At 35.9% G+C, this 24,525-nt stretch overlaps 1 protein-coding gene across 4 annotated transcripts in view; it reads left to right on the plus strand.

Moving 5' to 3' along the window:
• Window positions 1-21,848, plus strand: part of GAD1 (glutamate decarboxylase 1) — a 36,383-nt gene extending 14,535 nt beyond the window's left edge. For 2 of the 4 annotated variants that reach the window (XM_072040936.1, XM_027461442.3), the window contains 13 exons: window positions 480-722; window positions 1,574-1,664; window positions 6,263-6,375; window positions 7,654-7,769; window positions 7,864-7,943; window positions 8,148-8,202; window positions 9,319-9,435; window positions 9,596-9,660; window positions 12,134-12,212; window positions 13,888-14,037; window positions 14,906-15,013; window positions 15,682-15,771; window positions 17,553-21,848. In XM_072040936.1, coding sequence (XP_071897037.1) covers window positions 480-722; window positions 1,574-1,664; window positions 6,263-6,375; window positions 7,654-7,769; window positions 7,864-7,943; window positions 8,148-8,202; window positions 9,319-9,435; window positions 9,596-9,660; window positions 12,134-12,212; window positions 13,888-14,037; window positions 14,906-15,013; window positions 15,682-15,771; window positions 17,553-17,726 — 1,481 coding nt within the window. In that variant the 3' untranslated portion in view covers window positions 17,727-21,848. Of the gene's footprint in view, window positions 1-479; window positions 723-1,137; window positions 1,161-1,573; window positions 1,669-6,262; window positions 6,376-7,653; window positions 7,770-7,863; window positions 7,944-8,147; window positions 8,203-9,318; window positions 9,436-9,595; window positions 9,661-12,133; window positions 12,213-13,887; window positions 14,038-14,905; window positions 15,014-15,681; window positions 15,772-17,552 lie in introns of those variants that run through there. The other 2 variants (XM_072040937.1, XM_027461443.3) reach the window with 2 other exon arrangements.
• Window positions 21,849-24,525: the final 2,677 nt, after the last annotated feature.

Here is a 24,525-nt window from a genome sequence, read left to right on the forward strand (position 1 = left end):
CTGAAATGCACGTTTATGTTCCTTGGGCTGATCCGCAGCTCAGCTCCAGCTGTTCCTCCGGGGTCACTCCAGAGCCAGCTCCCAGGAGGAGAGCAATTTCGTATTTTATTTCCTCCTCAATAGATCAGCAATGAAACGGTCTGTGATTGCTAGCTACGGGGAGGGTGGGGAAGAGAAATCAATCTTTTATTTTCTTTCTTTTTTTTATTATTTTTTTATTATTTTTATTTTTTTTCGGGCGAGGAAGCGGGCCAGGTGAAGGGCAGCTGCGGGGCTTTTGGCTCCCGGGGCTGAGGGCCCCGCCGTTCCCGCAGGTGACCGGGTTCGCCCTTCCCCACCGGGCGAGGGGCTCCGGGGCAGCGGCCGGTTTCGCCGTGCCCCGTCCCTCCCTGGCCAGGCTGAGTCCAGGTGCCGGGAGGGCTGCTTCACCTCCGCCTGTCGCTCCCAAAGCAGGCGCTGACGGCTGGTTTGCCCCGCAGATTTGCTGCCCGCCAAGAACGGCGAGGAGCAGACCATGCAGTTCCTGCTGGAGGTCGTGGACATCCTCCTCAACTACGTGAGGAAGACGTTTGACAGGTCCACCAAAGTGCTGGACTTCCACCACCCGCACCAGCTCCTGGAGGGCATGGAGGGCTTCAACCTGGAGCTCTCGGACAACCCCGAGTCCCTGGAGCAGATCCTGGTGGACTGCAGGGACACGCTCAAGTACGGGGTGAGGACAGGTAGGTTCTCGCACGGCTCCGGGGAGCCTCTGGGTGAGGAGAGCGGGCCCCGGGGGCTCGGCTCCAGCCGTGCGCCGCCCGGCCCCGGCGGCAGGGCTCGGTGCTGTTTGCAGAGCCCAGAAACAAGTTTTTAAGACGTAATCTTTTTCACTTGATGAAATGTGAGCTGTCTGTATCTCCGGGGAGCAATATCATTAGGTAAATGAGGGCATAAATGACGCCGAATTTGCAGTTTTTCTTCTTTATGTTCGCCAGACGTTTAATGAAAAAGAGACTGAAATCCTAGGAATCATCAATAAAGGAACCCTGTGGATTTCAGCCCATTACCCCGGGGCCCCGCCTCTCCAGGCCCTTCCCAACCAGCCGCCGATGGCCGCCTACAGCCGCGTCCCTTATCGCGGAGCTGCAGCCCGTTCCTCAGGGCCGGGGCCGCTTCATGTCGGGCTCAGTGAGGGGCTTCGGCGGCAGCAGCCCCTCACCGCCGTGTGGGGCCGCCATGGCGGGAGGGCTGCCAGAGGGAGCTCGTTGCGGGGTGTGCGGGGGGGCCGATATAATCGACGGCGCCTGGCGGCGTTTGGACTCCGTGTCCGTGGAGAAGGGACGCGCATTTGCCTGCTGAGGCCAGCCGGGCGAAGCTCGCCCTGCCGGCAGCGGGGCCGCAGCCCGGCCCGCTCCGTGAGGGCGGCGACATGGCGGCCGAGCTGACGGGCCGGCAGGGCCCCAGCCGCAGCGAGGCCGTGGGCGAAGTCTGGGCCTCCTCGCCCCCCGAGCCGAGGGGCGCTGCTGGGTTGGAAGGGGAGCTTTGGGGACAGCCGTGGGGTCGTGCTGAGCCACTCTCAATTGTCTTTCAGGTCATCCGCGCTTTTTCAATCAGCTCTCCACAGGGCTGGACATCATTGGCTTGGCTGGGGAGTGGCTGACATCGACTGCGAACACAAACATGTAAGCGGTGTCTTGCCAGCTTCTGTGCCTCGTGCGGTGGTTACGGGGGTTGTCATCTGTCACGATAGACATGCATCGTGATAGATTTGCAGTTATCAGCTTTAAATGCTGATTGCTGTATCTTCAGTAAAAGTGTCACCCGTGACAGTAATACAGAACAAATAGTTACGTGAAGCTGAACAGTTTAATATTTCTGATAAATACAATGCAAATATCCAAGCACGTGGTGAATAAAATATGCTGATTCTAATATGCTATTAATATTCAGATTCTAATAGAAAGGATTTATCTTCTCTTGGACTAGTCTTTATCTTTTCCATACATTTTTTTAAAAAGATTTGTCTATAGACTGAGTAATTCTGCATTTAGTAACAGTAGAATACAACATCAGCAAAACTACTGCGTTTTTTCCTTCTTGGCATCAGAGATAAGGCATGGAACACCACCTTTTCCTGTGCACATGCTGGTAAAGAAGTTACTTCTGGGTGGCTTCAAAAGAGTTAAAAGTGTAATACTGGAAATCAGTTTAATGGTAATGAAGGAATTACCCACTCTAAGGTTTGTTAAAGTAGTTTATAAAAAAATAAAGTCAGAAAAAGTAAAAAATTACTTCTAGAACGAGAAAACTTCCTTTTTTTTTTTACATCATAAGTAATGCATGCTTCAGAAAAGTAAGTGAAAGGTGTTAGGCTGATTTTTTTGCAACTAAGTGTCATTTGTGAAGAAAACTTTTTCATGCTTTTTATTTGTGTATTGATTTGCATATGTTCCAAAATGTGCCGGGTCTCTAAATATTTGGCAGGTAACTGATGCCTTCTGTTTTAGCCCTGTATTGGATGTGTTTTAACTGTAAAGCTACCTCTAGTCTGGCTAGTTTGTTGCTAATTGGCAGAACACAGGAAATGTATCTGCAGATCTGAAAATGAACAGTTTTCCCTGGTCCATCCATGAATAAATGGCTCATTAAGTATAGCTGATCACTAGCAGCTCTGTGTAGATTAGGAGCTGTGCCTGTTTTGTGACATTAGCAGTAAAGAAAATTGCATAAGGTGCTCCAGCCAAAACCAACCCGCTCTTTACAATTATCATCTTTCCAATTAGTTTTGTTTGCTAAAAATTGCTGTAAGAGATTCAGATCTAAAAGCTGACTAGAAGAAAAAAACAAACAGACAGACAAACAAACCACAACAAACAAACAGTAGCAACATATATTTTAATTGTAAAACTGGTAGTGCAGGGTACTTTTTTTTCCTTCCTAGGACCATAAATAAAAGCTAAAACAATTCTGATTACATTTATAAAATAAAATATTGATTAAATTTTGTTCCTCTGTGACAAAAACATACTTTAAAGAGTGTCACTTTTTTGCAGGCTTCATTTCCTTTGACTGACTTAGTTAGCTTAGCTATCCTTTTGTAATCAATGAAATTGCACAAGAATAATACGGCAAATCAGAATTCAGCTATGTGGTAGACTTTGATAATCTTCTGAAATGTTACCATCATTATTAAAAACATCACACTTAGTTCTGTAAGAGTAACTCTTTTGTGAAGTTGCTTTTGTCTTTCTTATTTTGGTTTTAAAGTTATATTTTTAAATAGCTAGTTCTGTAAAGCTAGTTTCTGATCCATTTGTACTTTAAACGTGAAGCTACCTTGAAAACGCTTTTCTGCAAGTGTTAAAATTGAATCTGTTTGATGTTTATCAAATGCAAAATGGTATGTTGCTCTTCTTTCAGCAAACCAAGGTCAACATGATTTGCTTTAAAAGTAACACAGTAATTGCAAGTATAGTTGAAGCAAGATGTTTGTAAAATACAATTTAAAGAACTGACAAAGTTATTAACAATAGCCATACTGACTCTTCGAGCTCTGGGGAACATATCACTTGTTCTGAGCGGTGTTCTGGCATGGAAGAGCAGGTTCTGACCTTTATCTGGAAACTGTTCTAACCTATTTAAGTTACGCAACCATGTAACATGACAGTAGCACTGGATTGTGGTAGGGTATGTCTTCGATTTCCCATGTTTCTTTTTCCCCTATAAACACTACTTAAAATATATGCTTAGTGTACAGTTAGAAGAATACTTATTTCCTTTCTCAAATGGATTTTGAGAAAAATGTATTTTCTGTATTTTCTAAAAAAAATTATATTGTCATTAGGAAGTGTTCCTTAAATGTCACTGTGGAGATGCTATATTAAATTAAACATAATAAACTTCCCATGTTGACTTGGAAATAATGTATCAACATGCTATTCATAGCTCCATCACTGAGCTTAAGGCTTTCTGGGTGGAATTTTCAGGAGCTGCTATTACTCACTCAGCTCTAGGGATCGGTAGTATGGGGAGCTCACTCACCACACGGCAGCCAGCTGAGGTTAGAGAGCAATGATGCTGTCTGAAAGTTCATTTTATGCCCGCTGTTAGCCGAGATGAGAGAACTGTGTTGATAGTATTGGGTTTATGCATTTGTACATAAATATGCATATGCATAATTATGAAAAATTAACATATATAATCTAAAATGCTTTATATTTGATCTCAGAATGCTTTTTTTTTTTTTTAATATTGGCAAATGAGAACAGGGAAAGAATGGTTTGTCCTAATAAAAATGCTTCTGCCTTTACGTGAGGGCAGAATTAAGCCAGTGCTACCCACTACCAAGATAAAACCATTATTTTATTCTTTTAGAGAAAACCTGAGATTCATGACCATTTTAGTTAATTCATAGAAATACCTGTACAGGTCGTAACTGTATGGAAAAAAATCTAGTCAGGATTTTTTGTCGGGAGAATGGTTCTAAAGTAGGACAGTTCCTTATGGGCCAAACACATTTTCTGCATTTTAGCAAAATTTTCAAAATCCTTGAAATTTAAAACAAGTTGGACTGACCTTGAGCAAGTTATTATTTTCAGAATCTTAGCCATCTTCTAATATAACTACTGTGGTCTTGTCATTTATAATCATCCACAGTTGGTTTTTTGACTTCTTTGTAAACTTTTTTGTGAGAGACTTTTTCTGAGTCTCTTTTTGGAGACTCAGAAAATAATTACATAATAAAATAAATAAATTCTATTTTACTTGCTTTTCAGTATAATTTAAAATTCCCATGTGATCATTTAGTATTTTGAATAAAAAAAAAAAAAGCTTAATATTGTATACTTTCTATACAAGCCATTAAGTCTTCCAGGAAGTATGGAAGTATGTAGGGATCAGTGAGCAAGACCTCAAAATAAAAATGCATTTAAACTTCTGGAAAAAAAAATCACATTGACTTAAGTATGTCCTCTCTTAGGCTACACTGTTTTGTACACTGCTGAGTTCATTTTGGCTTCTGTTGGACTTTCAGCCTAAATAAAGGTTGGAATATGTCTTAGACTTGCAATATGTAAAAAAAGCACAAATCAAAATGAGCTGTCATGTTTTTGCTACTGAGGAGATTGCAGACACCAGCTAGTTTGTTAATTTTGTGTTTCTCTAATTATTGGCAGCACCCAAAATTCAGATCCATGTTCAGCTATTTCTGACAGTTCTGATGATGATCAAAGCAAAATAAGTAGTATTTTTGCTTCTCAAAATAGCAATGATAATAATAAGAAAAAATATATGAAAGTTAATATTTTAAACTAAGCAGTGTAGATATAAGTAAAAGACAAGTTTTCAGGCATAGCTTGTCTCCTCAAGGTTTGCCATACCTATTATCAAAGTGTCATTTTAGTATTAAAGAAACAACGTATACATTCGTAAAATTGTACAAGTGGAAGGCATAAATGATCAGTCAGATCCAGTGTCAGGGTGTCATATTCTTGAAGATTCTGTTAAAAATCACAGATTAATTGTTTAGTTCCTTTCTGTTTCTGCCTTCACCTACCCCCCTCACCTCTGCCCCCCCCCCCCTTTTTTTTTTTTTGGTGTATACAGCAAGCAGTTTATTTATAGCAGTAGCAATTTATCCAAAAAATGGTTGTATGGCTGTCACTTCCCATCCACAGAGCTGTCTGTGACATCATGGCATACCAGACTATGCAATGTGTTTTGCCCTCATTAAATGGGTACAACAGTTGACTGCTGTCTTGTTTTTTTGTAATTGTTAATTAGAAAATCATCATTTATAATTACTCTTGACAGTTATTGATCACATGGTATTGTAGAAATAAGTTGTCCTTGGAGATCATCAACGGAATAAATCCACATAATTAATTGTATTTAGACTTTGAAGGCCTAGCTCAATACTTCTAATTATGGCTGTGGTTAGCTCAGTAAGTTCACAGTTTTCATAAGGAATTGGCACTTTGGGAGACAAATGTGTGACAGCACAGCAGTCCCTAGCACACTGATGATAAACATTAGGTCTCATGTTGGTTATAATAGAAAAGTTATTGATACTGCAGGTCTTTATTGACCAATATTTCACATTTTGTCTTCCTGAGGATTTTCGCTTGTGTAAAGTTTGCTATATCAGATGCTGCAGATTCCTGTTTTTTTTTTGAATTGAGCATTTTCACATTTCTAGTTTTCAATTTAGACTGAGAATTGATTGTGTGTTTTGAAATCTATATTTATTTATTTTTTTATTTTGTTTGCTTTATCCATGTAGGTTTACATATGAAATTGCCCCTGTTTTTGTCCTCATGGAACAAATAACACTTCGAAAGATGAGAGAGATTATTGGATGGTCGAATAAAGATGGCGATGGAATATTCTCACCTGGTGGGTTTTTCTCGTTTATTTGAACTTAAAATATTCAAATAAACAGAGGCTGTGTCTGAATGTCCATGTTTTGCTTGAAATGTCTTCAAGACAAAACGATGTCAGAGTTTTAGAAGTATGAATTTCTCACCTGAAATACATGCTTTGTTCAAACATCCCACAAAAAGTAGTTGAAAAAAAAAATGTATCTTTGGGCGTGTCTGTCTATGATGGCTGACATTTTTAAAGCTTGATTATGAGCTCTGGCACGTAATTAGGCATTTAGACACCTTTTCTCATGTGTCATTTCCGGAGGTAATGACCTGCAGAACCACAACTTCTCCTGACCAATTGTTCTTGAGAGCCTTAAGAAAAGGGACTGTTTGTCACTTTCTGGGCCATAATTTTCCCAGAAATCCAACTGGATTCTCAGACGTATCATTCTGAAGACCAAGTCGAAGCGTCTTCCCATGAAAGCAGTATAAAAGCTGTTAGCAGTGTTAGAAAAGACTGGGAAACCATGTGGAAGCTGGGGCACCCAGCAGAACTCCAGATTTCTGCGTTTGTTGTTCAAGAGAAACCATCCTGTTTCACAGGATGAAGGGCAAATTCCAGCTCCTTTTGGAATAGCCTACCTAAAATCCAGAAACGCACTCTTGCTTGGTCTCTAGTCCCACCTGCAAGAAAAATACAGATTTTGCCCAGTGTTGTAGTTCTAATTCTTATTACTAAATCTTGTCTGCATTGTTCAACTGAGCTAGTTGTCCTGAGCTCCTTTTAGAAGAAAAGAAAGGGAAATAGATATTTTCTCTCAATTCTCATTCTTCAAAAGTAAGTATCGAAATATTCTTTTAGCTGACTATAAAGGAAACTTAGGATAACTACTTGAGCTGTAGAAAGCTACCTCTTAGCCATCTAGTTCTACATCTTCAGTGAGACAGGATAAATCTATCCAGTATGTGAATTTTCTTCAGACCCAGAGAATTCAGTAACTTCCTGTTTTTCATGCTAACAAGAAGCTGTCATGCAAAAGCAATGAAATGAAAACTGACCTTTTTAGGAATGTGTTTCAAAACATTAGCAATTGAAAGAGATGATAGATTATCAGTATGGCTTTATAGAGCGTCTGTCCCTATGCTGTTTAGACACATGACCACATATTTCAGAGATTTGGTTTTTCATAGTTCACTGCCACTTTCACCGATAATCCAAGTGAGTCTTGTATGTGTTTGGTCTAATAAGATAATTTTTTTCTCATCATCACTCTGAGTCTTCATTCATTTATTTGTTCATTCACAGGAGGAGCTATTTCCAACATGTACAGCATAATGGCCGCACGCTACAAATATTTCCCTGAAGTCAAAACCAAAGGCATGGCTGCAGTCCCTAAACTGGTTCTCTTTACCTCAGAACATGTGAGCTCAATACTCTGTTAACTAATTAATGTATATTGTGAAGACATTTCATTATTAAATGACTACTCCATTAAATGTGCATGGTTTCCTTCAGAGTCATTACTCAATAAAGAAAGCTGGAGCTGCACTTGGATTTGGAACAGACAACGTGATTTTGATAAAATGCAATGAAAGGTAGGATAGATGCTAATGTTTTGATATATTAAATGTGTTCATCTGTTAAATTTCTTTTATTGTACTTAAGGACTGGTTCAATACAGTGTGTCAAGTTGCTAATGGCCTGTTGAGAAAATCCTATTAAATTATTTCAACTGTAGCTAGTATTTCTCTATGCACTCTTTAATTTTCTTTGTCTTTCTGTTTCTACAATAATTACAGAGGCAAAATAATACCAGCTGATTTGGAAGCAAAAATTTTGGAAGCGAAACAAAAGGTTTGCGTTTTAAAAAAATTAGTGCTTAAATATTTAGCTTAGTAAAATATATTACCTCTTCCTTTGAAGGCTGAGGGTTAACATTAAACAAACATATTATAGTAATATAAATGTTATAATAACATTTTTTTCAGCTGATTAATTATACACTTCTATATTGCTTAGGGAATTATCTTGCCATGGTTTCCATTTACTATTAAAAGTCTCTCTCTCTCTCTCTCTCTTTCTCTCTATCTCACACACTTTTGACCCACATCTGTATTTTATGAATTTTTAAAATAATTTTCTGTTTGGAAATAGTATGGAAAAATACTAAAACACGAAACTAAAACCACTTTTATCCAAACCTTAAAGTTTAGTTAAAAACATCAAAAATTCTGTTGGATGTTAGTCCTAAAAATTCCTTTAGATTCCATGTGTGAAGCTGCAGGGTTAGTGACTATACCTAGCAAGTTTAATTTTTTGAAGCATTTATTATTATTTCTTAAATCAGCCCAATGAAAAATCAATTAATTTTATATAAAACCACCAAAGTTAGGGGTATCAAGATTTTTCTTGATTTCTTATCTTCTTTATACTTGGAATTGCAGTTCACATTTATTTAACCTAACTCAAAATTGTCTCATTTTGATCTTATGGTTCTACATTTAATACTTTTGTTTCGGATGGCTTTGTTTTGCTCTATTCTGTTTGTCAGTAGATAAAGATTAAAGGAATAACTTCAAGCTTTCAAATCACAATTTAACACATTTAATTAATTTTCCTTTATATTTCTATAAAAGTCTAAGCTTTAGTTGACTATTGCTAGTGTGCTACTAGAACTTTTAAATCTCCTCACCAGAAAGAATTAGAGAAAATAATATTCTCTACCTTCTAACTAGTTAATTTTGTGGACTTACAGTGCAATAAAAACAGACAGTTCATTCCTACTTTGCAGTCAGTTTTTCAGTTTCTGTAGGTACTTGTGTGTACTTTTCACTTGGGAAGAAAAACATTTTCAGACAGGAAAATGGGGTAGCAACATTTCTAAAATGGTTTTCATGGTTTTTGTTTGTTTGTTTTTGTTTATCTGAAAGAGGCTGGATTTTATATTTAATGCGGTTATTTTTATTGTAGGGATACATTCCTCTCTTTGTAAATGCAACCGCAGGCACAACAGTATATGGAGCCTTTGATCCAATACAGGAGATTGCAGATATATGTGAAAAATACAACCTCTGGCTCCATGTAGATGTAAGTAGCTTACTCACATGACGTTATTAAGGCAATATAGGATTTTAGTTTACACTTTTTGTCTTGATCTAAAATATTTATTATTAGAACCTGAGTAAATTAAAATATGTTAGGCTTTTCAAAACAACAAGTCTTCTCTTTTTATTCCTATCTCTTCCAGGCTGCTTGGGGAGGTGGACTCTTAATGTCCCGAAAGCATCGTCATAAATTGAATGGAATAGAAAGGTACTACACGCTCCATATTAGTAATCCTGTTATTTAAGTAATTTTGTAAGGTAAATGACAAATGTCATTTGTGAATGACTTCACAAATTCATGAAAAGATTTAGACCTAGGAGTTCCATGTATAGGCTTTGGCATAGATGTTTCCACATCCAGTGTTGACAAGGCTGTAGTTTGTAGAAGATGCCATATTTGTAGTACCATGGGTGTGTTTATCTCTAGACTTTCCCTGAAACTACTTTATCATAAAAGGCTGCCCATCTGAATAAAAATCAGAACAGTAATGAAGAACCAGAAACATAAGGTCTTCCCCATCACTGCAGGTATCAACTTCAAGGGAATCAAAAAAGGATTCGAAACAAACTCTACCCATGTACTGCCAAATTAGCACAAAATTCCTTCCTTGAGCCAGCTGTGCTGCATGTGGGCACTGTATAAAGGTATAAAATAAGAGCAGTGAACAGAGTTCTTCATTAGATAGACTTTCCCAGTGGTGGTCATTTCATACTGTAAGTAAGAACAAGTACAGGATAAAAAACAATATATGGAAGGACTGGTAGGAAAAGCACATGGACCCTTGTGGCACAAAGAAGGATGTTGTAAGAGAACTCCAAAACAGCAGAACAGTATAAGCCTCTGCCCAGTCCAGTTTGCCACTCACTCATGCTATGGCAACATGTCTAATATGAAGTTAGTATTATAAAACAATTTCCTTAAGCTACACTGATTTAGTCAAAGTAGTTTGGCACACCTCTTCTGAAGTGAGGTAAACCCAAAGGTGCTAACTCGGGTGGTAAGCTTAGTTAATTAGCAAATATTGAAAACAGCAGGCCACGAAGCATGATATTATATCTTTTCTAACAGCTTGTACTATCTTCAAACGTGTGATGGGGCTCACATGTACCATGTAATCGACTGTCACAGGCCCCAGCTGAGGTCTGTTGCTCACACTCAGGCAGACTTGGACTGCCCAGAGACATTGACGTAGGAGGACTGGCATGCTGCCATGGGTACATAGCTTGGATTGCTTGCAGGAGGATAGCCTCTGGCTGTCTGACTGTGCAGAATAGAGAATGATGTTTTCATGTTAAAATAAACCAAATGCTTCTTTGGAATGCTACTTGAAATTGCCTTTGTTTGGAACCCTGAAAATTAAATGAATGTACAAAACTGAAACCATAGCACTCTCAGAAAGAAACAAGCTGTTATATAAAGTTCCTGTTTCTTGACTACTCCATCTGAACTATTATTGAAGTTTTTAAAAAGATACTTGACTCCCAGAGTCCAATCTCTAAAGTGACACCAGCTGAGCTACTTAACCTGCTGGCTGCACTGCCTTAGACTTAGAGAGAGGGTGAGCTGCCCAGGTGCAGCCCAGGCTGCCCTGTTGTTTTGGCCAATATGTGCTACTATCTAACCAAGCACAGATGAAAATTGGAATTGTATCTGGGGTATTTGTGGAATCAGTCACCCTCAGACTTGGGTGAAGAAGTTGCGTTGAAGAGGAACTGTGGAACAGAGGAACCGTGGTTGTGTCTGTGTCTTCTGAGAGACAGGGGTGGAACGAGGAAATCTCTTTGAACTTTCTTTAAACCAGATTGTGTTAACATCTGTATAGTCTGTGAAATGTCATTATATGGTTTCTTCTACTGGAACATGCAGTGAATCAAGAGGACGTTTGGTAATTAATAACTTGGGGTGAAGAGGTCAGTGGACATACAATGGTGGTACATTTATTTTAGCATCATCATTAAACTGTCTAGGATGATATATTAAAATACAGAAAATCTTATCTGTTTGACAAGTAAATTAGGTGATCTTATGCATCCACTTGTGCTTACACATAAGGAGTTTTAACCTTTACGTGCAGAATGATAGGATTGTAAAGTTTTATAGCCTTTTAACAGTCCATAGACTTGACAAGGTAGTATAGAAAAGGCCGCTTATGGCTCTACCTGGAGCAGCAGATAAGCATTAGAAGTGTATTTTGCTTTGCTTTATACCTTTCTAGCAGCTGTTTGGCAAAGAACTGATTTTTTTTCAGTGCTTCATATTATTTTTCTTAATTCTTTGCCCCATCCGCTTGTTAGTACCTTGAATCAATAATAACCTGTCATACTGTTTCTGGTAGGTTTGTTAGTGCTATTTCTAGAATTGGACACATCTGGGGATGAAGTTAGTATTTCAGCTAATCAGCATAGTCTGACATTAATTATCTGGTATTAATACTAATAGAAACTAAGCAGAAGTCTGATATTAAAGAGTTAATGCACATAAAATTCCTTTCCTGGATGATACAGCTGGGAAAGGAGACATCTGAGATAGTAATGATCTCCATAGTGAAATAAGCTGGTCAAAATCTCCATGCATTTCCAGCTACAAGCAGAAAACTAAAGTGACTACTCCAGGTTGAATTTTTGTTTTCCATACCTAGCTGAATGTATTTCTTTTGTTTGTTTGTTTGTTTTGTTTGTAGAGCCAATTCAGTCACTTGGAATCCACACAAGATGATGGGAGTATTGTTGCAATGTTCCGCCATTCTGGTCCGGGAGAAGGTCTGTTTTATATTTAGTGATTATGCAGTTAAAAAAAAAATGTAACTATCGAACCCTAATTTTCAAAAGAATAGGTCAAAATCCATTTCATTTCAAAACTTCTTTTGGAAGAAATAATCATGTGGATTTATATTGTGTTTAGGAAATTTTTGTTTGTTCATTTTTCTTTTTGTCAAAGCTGTTGACAATATGGGTCAGATACTCAGCTGCTGGATCTTTGCATATTTTAAGAACAACACTACAGCCATGCCAGTCTATTTCATCTGAGAATCTGTCCCTTTGTTCCCATGATATACTGAACATACAGCCTTGGTGTTAGTAATTGGTCACTGTCTAAACTGCTTACTTGAAAAGCAAGTATTTTACCTTCTGTGGTAATTTAAAATTTTCTCGATTATGTTAAAAGCAAGCCACACTGCTTTATTAATTTTTAAAAACACATAATTTGTATGTGTAAATACATACTATGTATTTTTAGGGCTTCCTTCAAGATTCTCTGTTGCCATCAATGCAAGACTGGTGTCTTACTTCTTTTAAGTTCTAAGTATTTTCTTTAGGTAATAATAAAAAAAAAAAAGTCATGCCATCTGTGGATAGGACTACTATTTTTTTTTTCCCTATTTTCTAACATGTCATTTGCTACGAGAAGATGTTTGTTGAGGAAGTGGTAGCAGTCTGTAGAGCAGAGATGTAGATGTTGTAGAGTTCAGTTCTAGATCAGCCATTTGTTTTCCAGTTGACCCATCTCTAAACTGAACGTTTCCCATGAAGTGTTACACTCGCCTTTATAAAGCACTTTGAGATCTATTGGAGGGAAGCACTAGCCATTATTTAGTGGCATGCATGCTTATCATGCAAACTGTTGCAGGATTTTGGCAAAATCATTCTCTGTGGGGGAATTTTGATGGGTGTATTTGTGTTCATCAGCTACAGCTGTGGTCTTTGACATTTTTAAAAGGACCACTAATATATTTTAAAGAAGATGCAGACCACTTTAGAAATGTTGCATATATAAACTCTGTGTAACATACAGGAATTTTCTCCTTTGTGTTTCCTTCAGAGATCCTTACTTGTAGCCCGTAGATCTCCATTGGTCTGTAGACCATCATTTTAAAGGCTGCAATGCACTCCTTCCCATTGTTTGCTTATTTTAAAACATTTCTAGGCAAAAACATATCCAGTTTAGATCATCTGTGTTTATAGTTATCACTAATGCTAAGTATCATTAAGCTGGAAAATATATGAAGTTGGAGCCATTGATTTTTTTTCCTAAATTTTCTGTAGCTATATGCAGCACTGAGAAACCACAACTTTATTCTAGTGTATTAAGTTAATACATCAAATGTTTAAGTCTTAAAAACACAGCTTTACAATGTGAAGTGTACCAAATTAGTATTGGAAATTAAGAATCGAAACACAGCTGAGGACATTTTTTCAGTTGTGGATGTCTGGGTGTGTAAAACCATATGACTTCTCAGGAACTGCTAAGGGAACCACCCTAGGTTATAAAATTGCATCTGTGGCTCACGTTCATAAAAGAAGGTCAGTATTTCATTATTTGGTTGTTTAAAGAACAATTCTTCTGTACGTATTTGATATACAGTCTATGTATTATTAATGCATACAGATTCACACTTATGACATGTTTCATATATGTCCATGCTTTTCATTACAGGGTATACTTCAAGGCTGCAATCAAATGTGTGCAGGATATCTCTTCCAGCAAGACAAACAGTACGATGTATCCTATGACACTGGAGATAAGGCAATACAGTGTGGTAGACATGTGGACATTTTCAAATTCTGGTTGATGTGGAAAGCAAAGGTAAATAATAAAATCAGAGTTCAAATATCATAAATTATTTATTTAATTTATAAGATTCATGTAATGGAAAGCTTTTTTAACACTTCCATAATCACAATTTCTAAACATATAGGTATATCTGAGAATTAAGTAAAAAAAAGAACCATTCAACTTGTAGGACATTAGCCATCAATAAGTTTGGATGGAAATAACAGGAAAGTTTTAAGTCACTTGATCAGTGTAGTTCAGAAATAGTCCTGCAGTATAATAAAGATAATTTTGATTTTCTTTTACTTATTCATTCATATAAAGGAGTATACTTATAAGAAAAAAAAAATGATTTTTTTTTTTTTATATTTTATTTGTTATCAATGCTCATTTACTTTTTCTGGGATTATGATCTTTCAAAAAATCCAATACTACAGAAGACCGGTAGGTAGACAGTGACTTTAAGCAAACAGGCTTTTGTTTTCTGACTTTTTAAAATGAAAAGTTATAGCAAACTGTTTAGATAAATAAATTACTTCCCAGATCTTACCCTTTCAGTTGTGTTTCTGTTCCATGTTCATGGTCTTCAAGAAGAACTGGGATGCCAAGACACAGTATTTTTATATTTGAAAACTGAAAAAAATACTCTACTAAAAATATCAGAAGTCTTTGTTTTTATCATCATAAATTTTCTTAAAAATAGAACAAAAGGAAATAGTGATTACAATTATGACATATTTAGCTGCTTCTGTAGTGATTGATCAACTTTACTTTTAAATTACAACAGATAATTCTGCTAAATTATTTGTCCGAAGCCATTTAAGATTGAAGCCTGTCTGCAAAGTTGATTACATCAGGGGATGAAATATTACTATATAATTAATACTTTGTTTTTATAAAGGGTACAGTAGGATTTGAAAATCAGATCAACAAATGCCTGGAACTGGCAGAATATCTCTATACTAAAATCAAAAACAGAGAAGAATTTGAAATGGTTTTTGAAGGAGAGGTAAGTTTTCTTTCATTTAACCTATGTGTAGGAGCTAAATCCATATGGAATTCTGAAAACAGTCTTCACACCTCTCATAGTTCAACCCAGTTACACAGAACTGCTCTTATTTTCTGAAGAATTACATGATTATTGACATCTGGGGAAATTTTTTGGCCAATTACTTGTGGGTTTATATCACAGATGTCAGCTTTATCTCCTCTCTCTCTCCTCTCCAGAGGTCTTTTGAGTTTAGGGCATGAAGACTACCTTAAAGAAATCTATTAATTCTGAGATTCCAGGTACTGCCATGTACATAACTGCAAATCTGTTTTTGCTGTGTTCTGTGGAAACTCCCAGTACTGTATAAACTCCTGCTTCATAGAATAGCATATCTGTTATCTCTTCATTTACTACGAAAAGGAAAATGGTGTTGACCTTGTAGGGAATTTAAAAAGCAGTTCCTCTTAAAACTGCATGAAGGTAGAAGACATTGACACTTAGCACCCTAAAATGTTGCAAATGGAATGATGGATAGGGAATCTAAGATAGTAGATGCAAAAAGCAGTACTGTATTTATTTATTTTTTGGCATCCAAGTCTATGCTATAATATGCTAGCCCATAGAATGTCTGATTGATCTGTATTATTTTGTTTATCGATGTACGTGTTTGGTTATTCTTTTTGCAGCCAGAGCATACAAACGTATGTTTTTGGTATATTCCACCAAGTCTCAGGGGCATGCCAGACTGCGATGAGAGACGAGAAAAGTTACACAGGGTGAGACTTACGTTAAATGCAAAAATATACTCTGCTATTTCAACCCAAAGTATGGTGTTAATTCAAAACAATACGTCCATGTCTTGACACATGTTTCAGATTCTGGGACATCAGTTTTCCAATTGCTTGTTATGACCTTGATATTTATTCACCTTTGTCTCCTGTTGGGGCTGAAGTCACATTTTCCCTATAGAAAACTCAGTTATTCATTGTGTTCTATTACTTTTGTGGTCCCAAAAGCGTATAACAGTTTTTAAAAAGTAGCTAGGCACAAAAAAGGTCCCCATCCTGTTTGAACACCATATCAGCAAGAGAAAAGAAAGGGTAATTATTTGAAAGGGACAGGTAAAGGACATGAAAACCTGTAAGCCTTTTCTCAAGTTTTTATTTTGATTTTAAATGTTCTTGATTAGTAATGGGTGATTTTGTAATATTTAACTAATTACTCCATTTCAGTGAAAATGAATACCTTCTGAAAGACTTTGGGATTTTTTTTTTTAAGAAATGACAAAGGGCAATGAGGGCATAGTACAAGCACCAGAAGAATTTCTCTGTTATGTAGGACTTGAGGGAAGTGAAAGACATTAATTTTGTAATAACATTTTCGACAGATAGAAGTGGAATGAAATAAATTAAGCAGACAAAAGAATGATTTTATAGTTGTAAAAATGAATTGCTTTTTTTTTTATGTGTGGAAAGGAAGAAGAATGGGCCAAATTGGGAGGTTTTGTAGATACTGTTTTGTCTGCAACACACAGAGAAAGCGAATGGGAGAGAACAAAAATTTCTGGATCAACCCACTGATAAGTTAGATAAAGAAATTGCCAAAAGTGAGAGAAAAAAGGAAGATAGATGAGATTGGGAATAAAGATGAAATGTTTGACTTGACCATGTTAAAGAACGTTATAAAGCATCCTACAAAACAGTTGAGAACCAGAAATCGGACCTTGGCTGGCAGACAGTAGAGCAGGAGACAGAACTGAACAGCAAAACTGCCCTACTCAATCCCAAATATTAAGACGGTTGGAACAGTATTCCTTATAAATTAAAGCGAGGAAGTCAGACTGAGGTAAATGTGCAGTATTGCAAGAATACTGGAAGGTTTCCATGGCTTATGCTAGCAGAAAATATTCTTTATGACAGAGATCTTGTAGAAAAATTTCCACCATCCCCCGTATTGCGCTGCTAGCAAATTGGCCCTGAGAACAAATATATTTTCATGGAAAGTATCCAGGACCCTCAAAAAGTTGGTTCCGGAGTACCGGAGTTTTTTTTTTTTTTTTTTTTTTTTTTTTTTTTTTTTTTTTTTTCTTTTTTTTTGGGGGGGGGGGAGGGGGTGTGATAAAATTCTTTATGACAAAATCATCCATACCTCTTTTTTTTTTCCAAACACCGTAGCAGAACTGTGCATTTCCAGTACCTGTCATTTGAATATTCATTGTTTGGGCTATAAGAATAGAAATTAATTAATCAGCATATAGAAATGATATGTATGTTAGATATATAAAAATATTACAGACTGAATACACTAGGATGCTAGTGTCTGTCTCGTAATCAAAAGATTCCTTAAAAGGTGGATGTTACTGCTGTTGATTTTCCTTTAATTATCCAATCCTAAACACGCATGTGGTTTTTCAAGCTTTTGCTCTTTTATTGCCTTTTTCATTTGCCCATTTAATTTTTTTTTCTTTTGTTTTCCCTGAATTAAGAAAGGTTGTGATATACAAAGAAAAGACATAAAAAAATTTGAAACTCTCTCTCTCTTATTTTAATTTCTAAAGGTGGCACCAAAAATCAAAGCACTGATGATGGAGTCAGGTACTACCATGGTTGGATATCAGCCACAGGGTGACAAAGTCAACTTCTTCCGAATGGTCATCTCAAATCCAGCAGCAACGAAGTCTGACATAGACTTCCTCATTGAGGAAATAGAGAGACTGGGGCAGGAGCTGTAGTGCAATGGTTGAGTTATTTATTTCTCTAATTCACTGTTTTCCAGTACTGGTTATTTTTTTAACCCAGTCCTGCAGAACATGTTTTAAGGAAATTCCCTTTCTGTAAGCTCCAATCTCCTAAGACATCGTTAAACAGCAACAACAAGGTATAGGCTACTAAAACATACGTGTATTGGTAGATCATTTTACTGAGGGAAAATGTATTATCTTGAAGTTGAAGTACTGTTGACTCTTACATTGGTCTTGTTTATTGTTGTCAGCAGGAAATTAGTAAGTACTAAAATAGAAAATTAAGAACTCTGCACAGTACATATGTACAGTATAAATATATATATAATTATATATATACATATATATACATATATATATATAAAGTGGTTATAAACTTAGACCTAAGCCACAGCATGTTTTCCACTTTAAGAGAATTAAGTTTTCCTTCAACAACTAATGACGTGGATAATGTGCTACAGATTTTTTGCCAGGTAAAAATAGACATATAGAAACATTTCTAATATGTAGATTCTTAGGAGCTAAAGAAAACGTATAACAGTATTAAATCTTATTGTTGGTGCTTCTCTTACATACAAAACAGCAAACTCCAACAGCACCTTTGAGTAAAATAGTTGTATTTCCCCTTTAGTGTCACATCAGGGGATAATAGTAGCAGAGTCATTGTAACAGGTATATTATTGCTGTATTTTTAGAGGTTAATTTGTGTAGATTGTGTATATTATTGTTAATTGACTTTGTGTAAAAGGATTTAAATGTAATAGTTTTACAGCAAGATAACTGTTGAATTGTAGGTATATGAAATATTTGCTTATTTATATGCAGAGATTTACCATGCTGAAGAGTTGTCTTGTATTTTCTTCCATTTGTAATGTATCCTATTTATATATTATTGAAGTTCTAAATAATGTTTATGGTATTTTAGTGTATTTGTGAGCCAAAGAAAAAATACAAAAATATTAGTTGACACTTTCATTTAAATCGTAGTGCCCTTAAAATAATAATTTACAGATAATTTTACTGATTAGAAAGAATTCTAACATTGTATATAGATGGTCAAATAATGAAATCCCCTTAATCTATTAGAATTTTCATTTTTATTTATTGTAATGTCAGAATGTCTGTTCAGTGTTCTGAATGCTTTTCTAGTGAATATTGGCTGCTAACCAAGGCCCCTGGTCTTGAGCTGTGTTTCAGAACTGATCTGTATGACCATCCTAACTAAATTCTTTGGGAAGATTCCTGAAGGTCTATAGCATTTATATGGGAGTCTTAACCAGCACCATTCTTTTAGTGAAATTAAATTCACTATATAGTTGGAGCACATAAAATAAATAGAAACAAAATTCATCTCAGAATTTTTAAATACAGCTGGCTTGTTGCAACAATTTAAACTGGCCAGGCTTTTCAAAGTATAGACGCCATCTGCAGCTTGTTCAGTTTTAATCATTAGATAATCAATACTGCAAAGTGGAAAATTCCATACTGGAAGCAGAATAGTGGAACAAAATGAAAATTCAATAGTTCTCTGTCTACAGAATTACTGTCATGGTGATAAATGGAATATGCTGATTTCAAACCTCTTCATATATGATTCTATGTCTATTACCCATGCAAGTCAATTATTAGTTGGGTTTTCTTTTTTTTGTTTGTTTTATTCTTCTCCAAATCAGAAATAAAATCTAATTATTTTAGAAATATTCAGTGAAATGCAGTCACACTATGCCATATTCACAGCTTCTCTCACCCTCTTCAGTTCTGTGGAAGGACAGACAGCTACAGGCAGCAGATACTTCCATCCTGCAGGTCCCACAGGTTGTCTTCTGAGGATGCTGTCTCACATCTTCGGCTGGGTCAGAACAGGTAGAAAGAAGAATATGTAAAATAAATATCACATTGGAAAGGCACAGCCTTTCCAACTTTTTGTAGGACTATTGTTCATCCCTTTTCCATAACATTCTGCAAAACCTTTTCTTGATATCATCCAAGTTAAATCTAAAATGATTTTTAATTTGTCACTATCTTCTAAGTTTATGGTTATGACTTTCAAAAGATTATATACATCATTATGTTTAAGCCTTGAAACCCCTACTAATCCCAGCAGTACAGTATTTCTTTAGTAGGTTCTATTCATCAAGATAGTGCAGTTGGTATCTTGCTTTTTTAATCTTACACCATAACTTTCCTTAATTATAAGGCTGTTATCTTACTATGCCTTTACTAGTTAACATTTTTTGATGTAAAACAGCTATGCTGTAAGACCTGAGGCCTGGCCCACAGAAGCAGTGTGAATATTGACTTCAGTACCAACTTCCACAATATTGTTATTCTTTCTAGATATAAGCTATTCATCAAAATCTGAGGGCCTCTCACTTAATCTGTTTTTTAGGATTATAGAATGAAATTTGTTTTGAAGGGAGAGCATTGTCACGTTTCAGTTTAAAGGCTTCTGCCTAAAATCTGGTCTCCATCACAGTTTTACTTTATTCAAAGTCCAGCTACAGCAGGTTGAGTCCTTACTTCTTCTGGTTTATGAGAAACAATATGAACTAGGATAATCAATGCAAATGCATATAACTACTGACCTTACTTCACTAGGGTATTTTGCATCTTCCACACCAGCAGCACCATAATCATTGTGATTTCTTCTACAAGTTCCTAGGTGAGAATTTCTAACTTCCTGCACCTCCTTTGTCAGGTTATTTCAGAAACAGTATTACAAAGCTGGAAGATCACAATTTACACTTAATCCTCTAACCTTAACATTTTAACCTCATGGATTTTGTATCCAGATCATTGTCTTGATATGATAGTAACAATCTATGGTATTTGAAATTTTATATCCCCTAGAAGCATATAAACTAGGTAAAAAGAATTATCTGATATAACTGACTGCAAAACTGTAGGAAAGATTGTAATATGGTTTACTGGCATTCGTACGGCAAGGCTTGGACAGTCTGTTGATGTAGTCAGGAATAGATCTAGATCTCCTCAGCACGTATATTGTGTTTTGCTCACTAGAATTTCAGCTTCCTTATTTAGTGGTGCATCTTGCTTTTTGGAGGTAAGAAGCATCAGAGGTTTTAGCTGTTGCCATCGATGGCTTTTATACAGAGAGAAATAATAGAGCTCCTCCTGCTTGCCTGAGAAATGAGAAAGTTATCACAGAGCTGCTTTCTCTAAAGATTGGAGCGTTAAATCCATCTTCCTACACTCTGAATTTTATCTTGCCTTTCTGCAGTGTTGTCTTGACATAGGTGATACCTACAGGTTATACTGTTTTTAGTTTAGTTTAGTTTGTTTCTTTTGGTGTGTGTGAAGCTTTTAATTCTAGTATCAGCTCCAGAGTGCTTCCCTATTACATGTACTGGCTTCCACATGCACAGGGCTCATATTAGTTTCTGACCTGGCTAGCTGAATTTAACAGAGCAATTATGGTCATCAGTAAGAAAACTCATCTGTGTTTTCTTATCAGGTAATTTTCATCTCGGTAATATGTTACAGCTTCTCAAACAAAAGCTTTCCTGGAATATTCCTGTTTTTTAATCCATACGCTATTAACCATGAGAGATCAGAAAGTATGGATATACAGAAGTGTTGACTAATTCAAAGCATTACAATTCCAGGTGAGTAACTTTGCTTTTCTGAGGTTTAAAATATAGCAATTTTGTCGTTAAAATCACACTGACAATCACTGTAATTTGCCTGGGTGAATTCAGATCAAAGAAATAATAGACAAGGTTCTAGCTGAACATGTAGCTGCAGAGCTTATTAACTGAAGCAATTTTTATAGAAAAGACCGATCATTAGATGAAAATCAACAGCAGCTGTTGATTTTGAATGAGGAGAATTCTGGTTGTATTGCTAAAGGTACTTTTCTGGAGAAGATAGATTATACCATTCATTGCAGACAGAAAGAACCAGGGGCCTTGAGAGTAGCCCAGGATTTTAAAATAATTGAACGATGATTCATAATCTGTTTTTTGAATGGTGACAAATATGAAGAGATTTTTTAAACAGAATCTCTGTTTTGTGGTTAAAGAAATGTCAAAGTTATAAAGAAGATATGCAATGCAGTTTTAATTTTTCAATAAAAGTTGATCTTAAAACTGTCTTATTTATCTCATATAATTTTTGTGAGCTCTTTTGTTTCCTTAAGAATATGAGACAAAAGCCATATATTATCCTTCACATTAAAAAGGCAAATTCTAAGGCCACTATTTAGTTTTAATTGTGAATTGAATGTCAGCTTGTACCAACACAGACTGAGGAAGAACCACAAGCTCTGAACATTAATCTTTGAAGAGGGTAGTTGAAATATTAGTAATATGTAAAAATGCTTTAAAAAGTATCTGTCTGTATGGTGTTTTGTGTGGTTTCTGAAATTCTCATCCAACTTATTCATAAAGAGGATCCAGGAAAGTGAAAAAAGAACTTCGGAATGGGTAAAAAAAATGAGATCAAATTGTTTTGGTAAAAATGATGCTATTTAATATGTGATTATATTTATAAAATTTATATTCTTGTAATGCAGGTCTTACTTCCAGGAAGACTTGAATACATAGTTAATTTTGTGTGCTTTGCCATGCCACTGTTTGATCTTGGTGTTTATTTGCTAAGCATATTTAAATCTGCACACACTCAGAGCTATGATGTTTTTATGCAATCAAAAAGTCCTCTTGACAGAAATAGGGCTTTTATGTAAAAAATAAATAAATAAACAAATAAATAAATAAATAAATAAGGATGGGACTAGGATACTAGGATTAAAAGTGTTTTGAAAGGTATTACGTTTCAGCAGTTAAGTGCTTGTCTGACAAATTACAGAGATGCCCCCACAAGAGGAGCCCCCACAGCGCCCCATGGCGACAACACTGTGAAATCAGTGCTATGGGATACTGGGTGACTGATTGCAAGTGTTGAAATTTTGCATAGCAGAAAATCTGTGATTATTCTTATCATAGTTAGTCAGGCAGTGCAATTAAAACCGTCTTTCTTTGGATGAGGGTTCAGCCACTTTTGTAGTAAGCATTATAATGTGCAGTCTTTTACAGTGGAAATGTTAGCAACTTTACATTTGTGAGTCAAATAAATATGTTGCGTAAGAGTAATTTTGGAAAGGTGTACAAGGGAAGCTTAATCTTACTATCACAGAAGTTCACAGAAGAACTGTTGCTGATTGCATGAATCAATCTTACCCATTCCTGGAACTGAAAGACCGTTTCAACAGAATGGAACCCTAAGTTTGAGGTAGAAAAATATACTGAAATTCTTATATTCTCTTAAATAAAAATAAAAAAATAAAATTAAATAAAATTAAAAAACATGGTTGGGGGATATGCATAATGCAATTGACATCAAACAAATCCAGTGTGTTTTACATAGAGTCATATGTTTTAAAATACACCAGAAACTGAGTTTGAGCAGAAAATAGTTGAAAGGTAAAGTCTGTAAGAATGTATAACTTCAGGGAAATATTGTTTTGTTTATTTTTTCAAAGTCAGACTTAAATGAAGCATAATAATTACAAACTACAAGTCTTTTCCTGTGTAAACATAGTATGAATTAATGATTTTGTGGCAAAACTTGAATTACATAATACATGTGTATCAACCTATATTATGCATGATGCATACATGTTGTATGTATCCTGTATAACATGAAAAAGGTAATTAAAAATTTGGTTTCTAGACCATATTTTGGGGTAACCTGCCATTCTACTGTGGGAGTCAAAATATTTTAATTCTGTGTATACTAAATATATTGGAAAATAAGAATAAATTTTTAATTCATAGAAGTATAAAAAGATTTTCATGATGTAGACAAATTTTGATTAATTACTGCCAAGTGCATTTGTGCACTATCCATAGAAATGCCATTGATTTTTAGTAACATGTAACACAGATTTGATTTTGATTACTTTAGGGTAAGATGAGCATCCTGCAGGTAGGATGAGGTTTATTAAGAACTGTTTGTTTTTTTTCCCAAGTTAAAAAAAAATTATGCAGCAAAAAAAAAAAAAAAAGGGCATGAGAAAGTTATATGCTGCAAAAACATTTTTTAAGTCCAGTCTCTCAGTGTAGCATGTAGATAACATAATGTAATGCACTAAAATAAAATAATGGAAAATGAATGTATATCTTTTGTGAGTATTAAGGAGATTTCTGCTTATGCAAAGATTGTTTAATCAATAAAATAATCAATAAAATGTTAGGACATGAATGAGATTTGGTAGTTAGGTACAGCTCATTGATGTCAATAGAATCATATCTCCCTAAATTTCTTCTTTAGTGTTTTATAATTTGCAGATTGCAACAGGTATGCTTAGGGTGATGACAGATGAATCTGGAGTACTTCATCAAGAACTGGAATTAAGCTAGTGAAGAGGAAATGAGAAGATGAAGTATCAACAGAAAGCAAAGTCTAAAAGGATGGCTGCTCAACATGGAAGGATTGGGGTTTCACTGGAGCATTTGGGAGAACTGGACTTCTAAACAAAGCAGAATTAAATTGATGGTTAGAATAAAAGATAAGGTGAAATTTTTAAGTAGACCAGTAAAGAAAGATAAACTTTCTGGTTCTCTGTTTTAATAGATTTATCTTCCAAGGAAAAATGGAGCATCATTTACTAATGTTGATAATAGAAAAATTAAAAGATAAGATAATGCATACCTTGATTTATTTTTGCGGTTTATTAGGTGATATGTCTAAAATTCAGCATCTGAATGTAATTCTTTTAAGTTGGATAAGTATACTCTATATGTGTATTTGTGAGTGTATTTATATTCCT

This window comes from Anas platyrhynchos, chromosome 7, assembly GCF_047663525.1.
Source record: "Anas platyrhynchos isolate ZD024472 breed Pekin duck chromosome 7, IASCAAS_PekinDuck_T2T, whole genome shotgun sequence".
NCBI classification, from domain to species: Eukaryota; Metazoa; Chordata; class Aves; order Anseriformes; family Anatidae; genus Anas; species Anas platyrhynchos.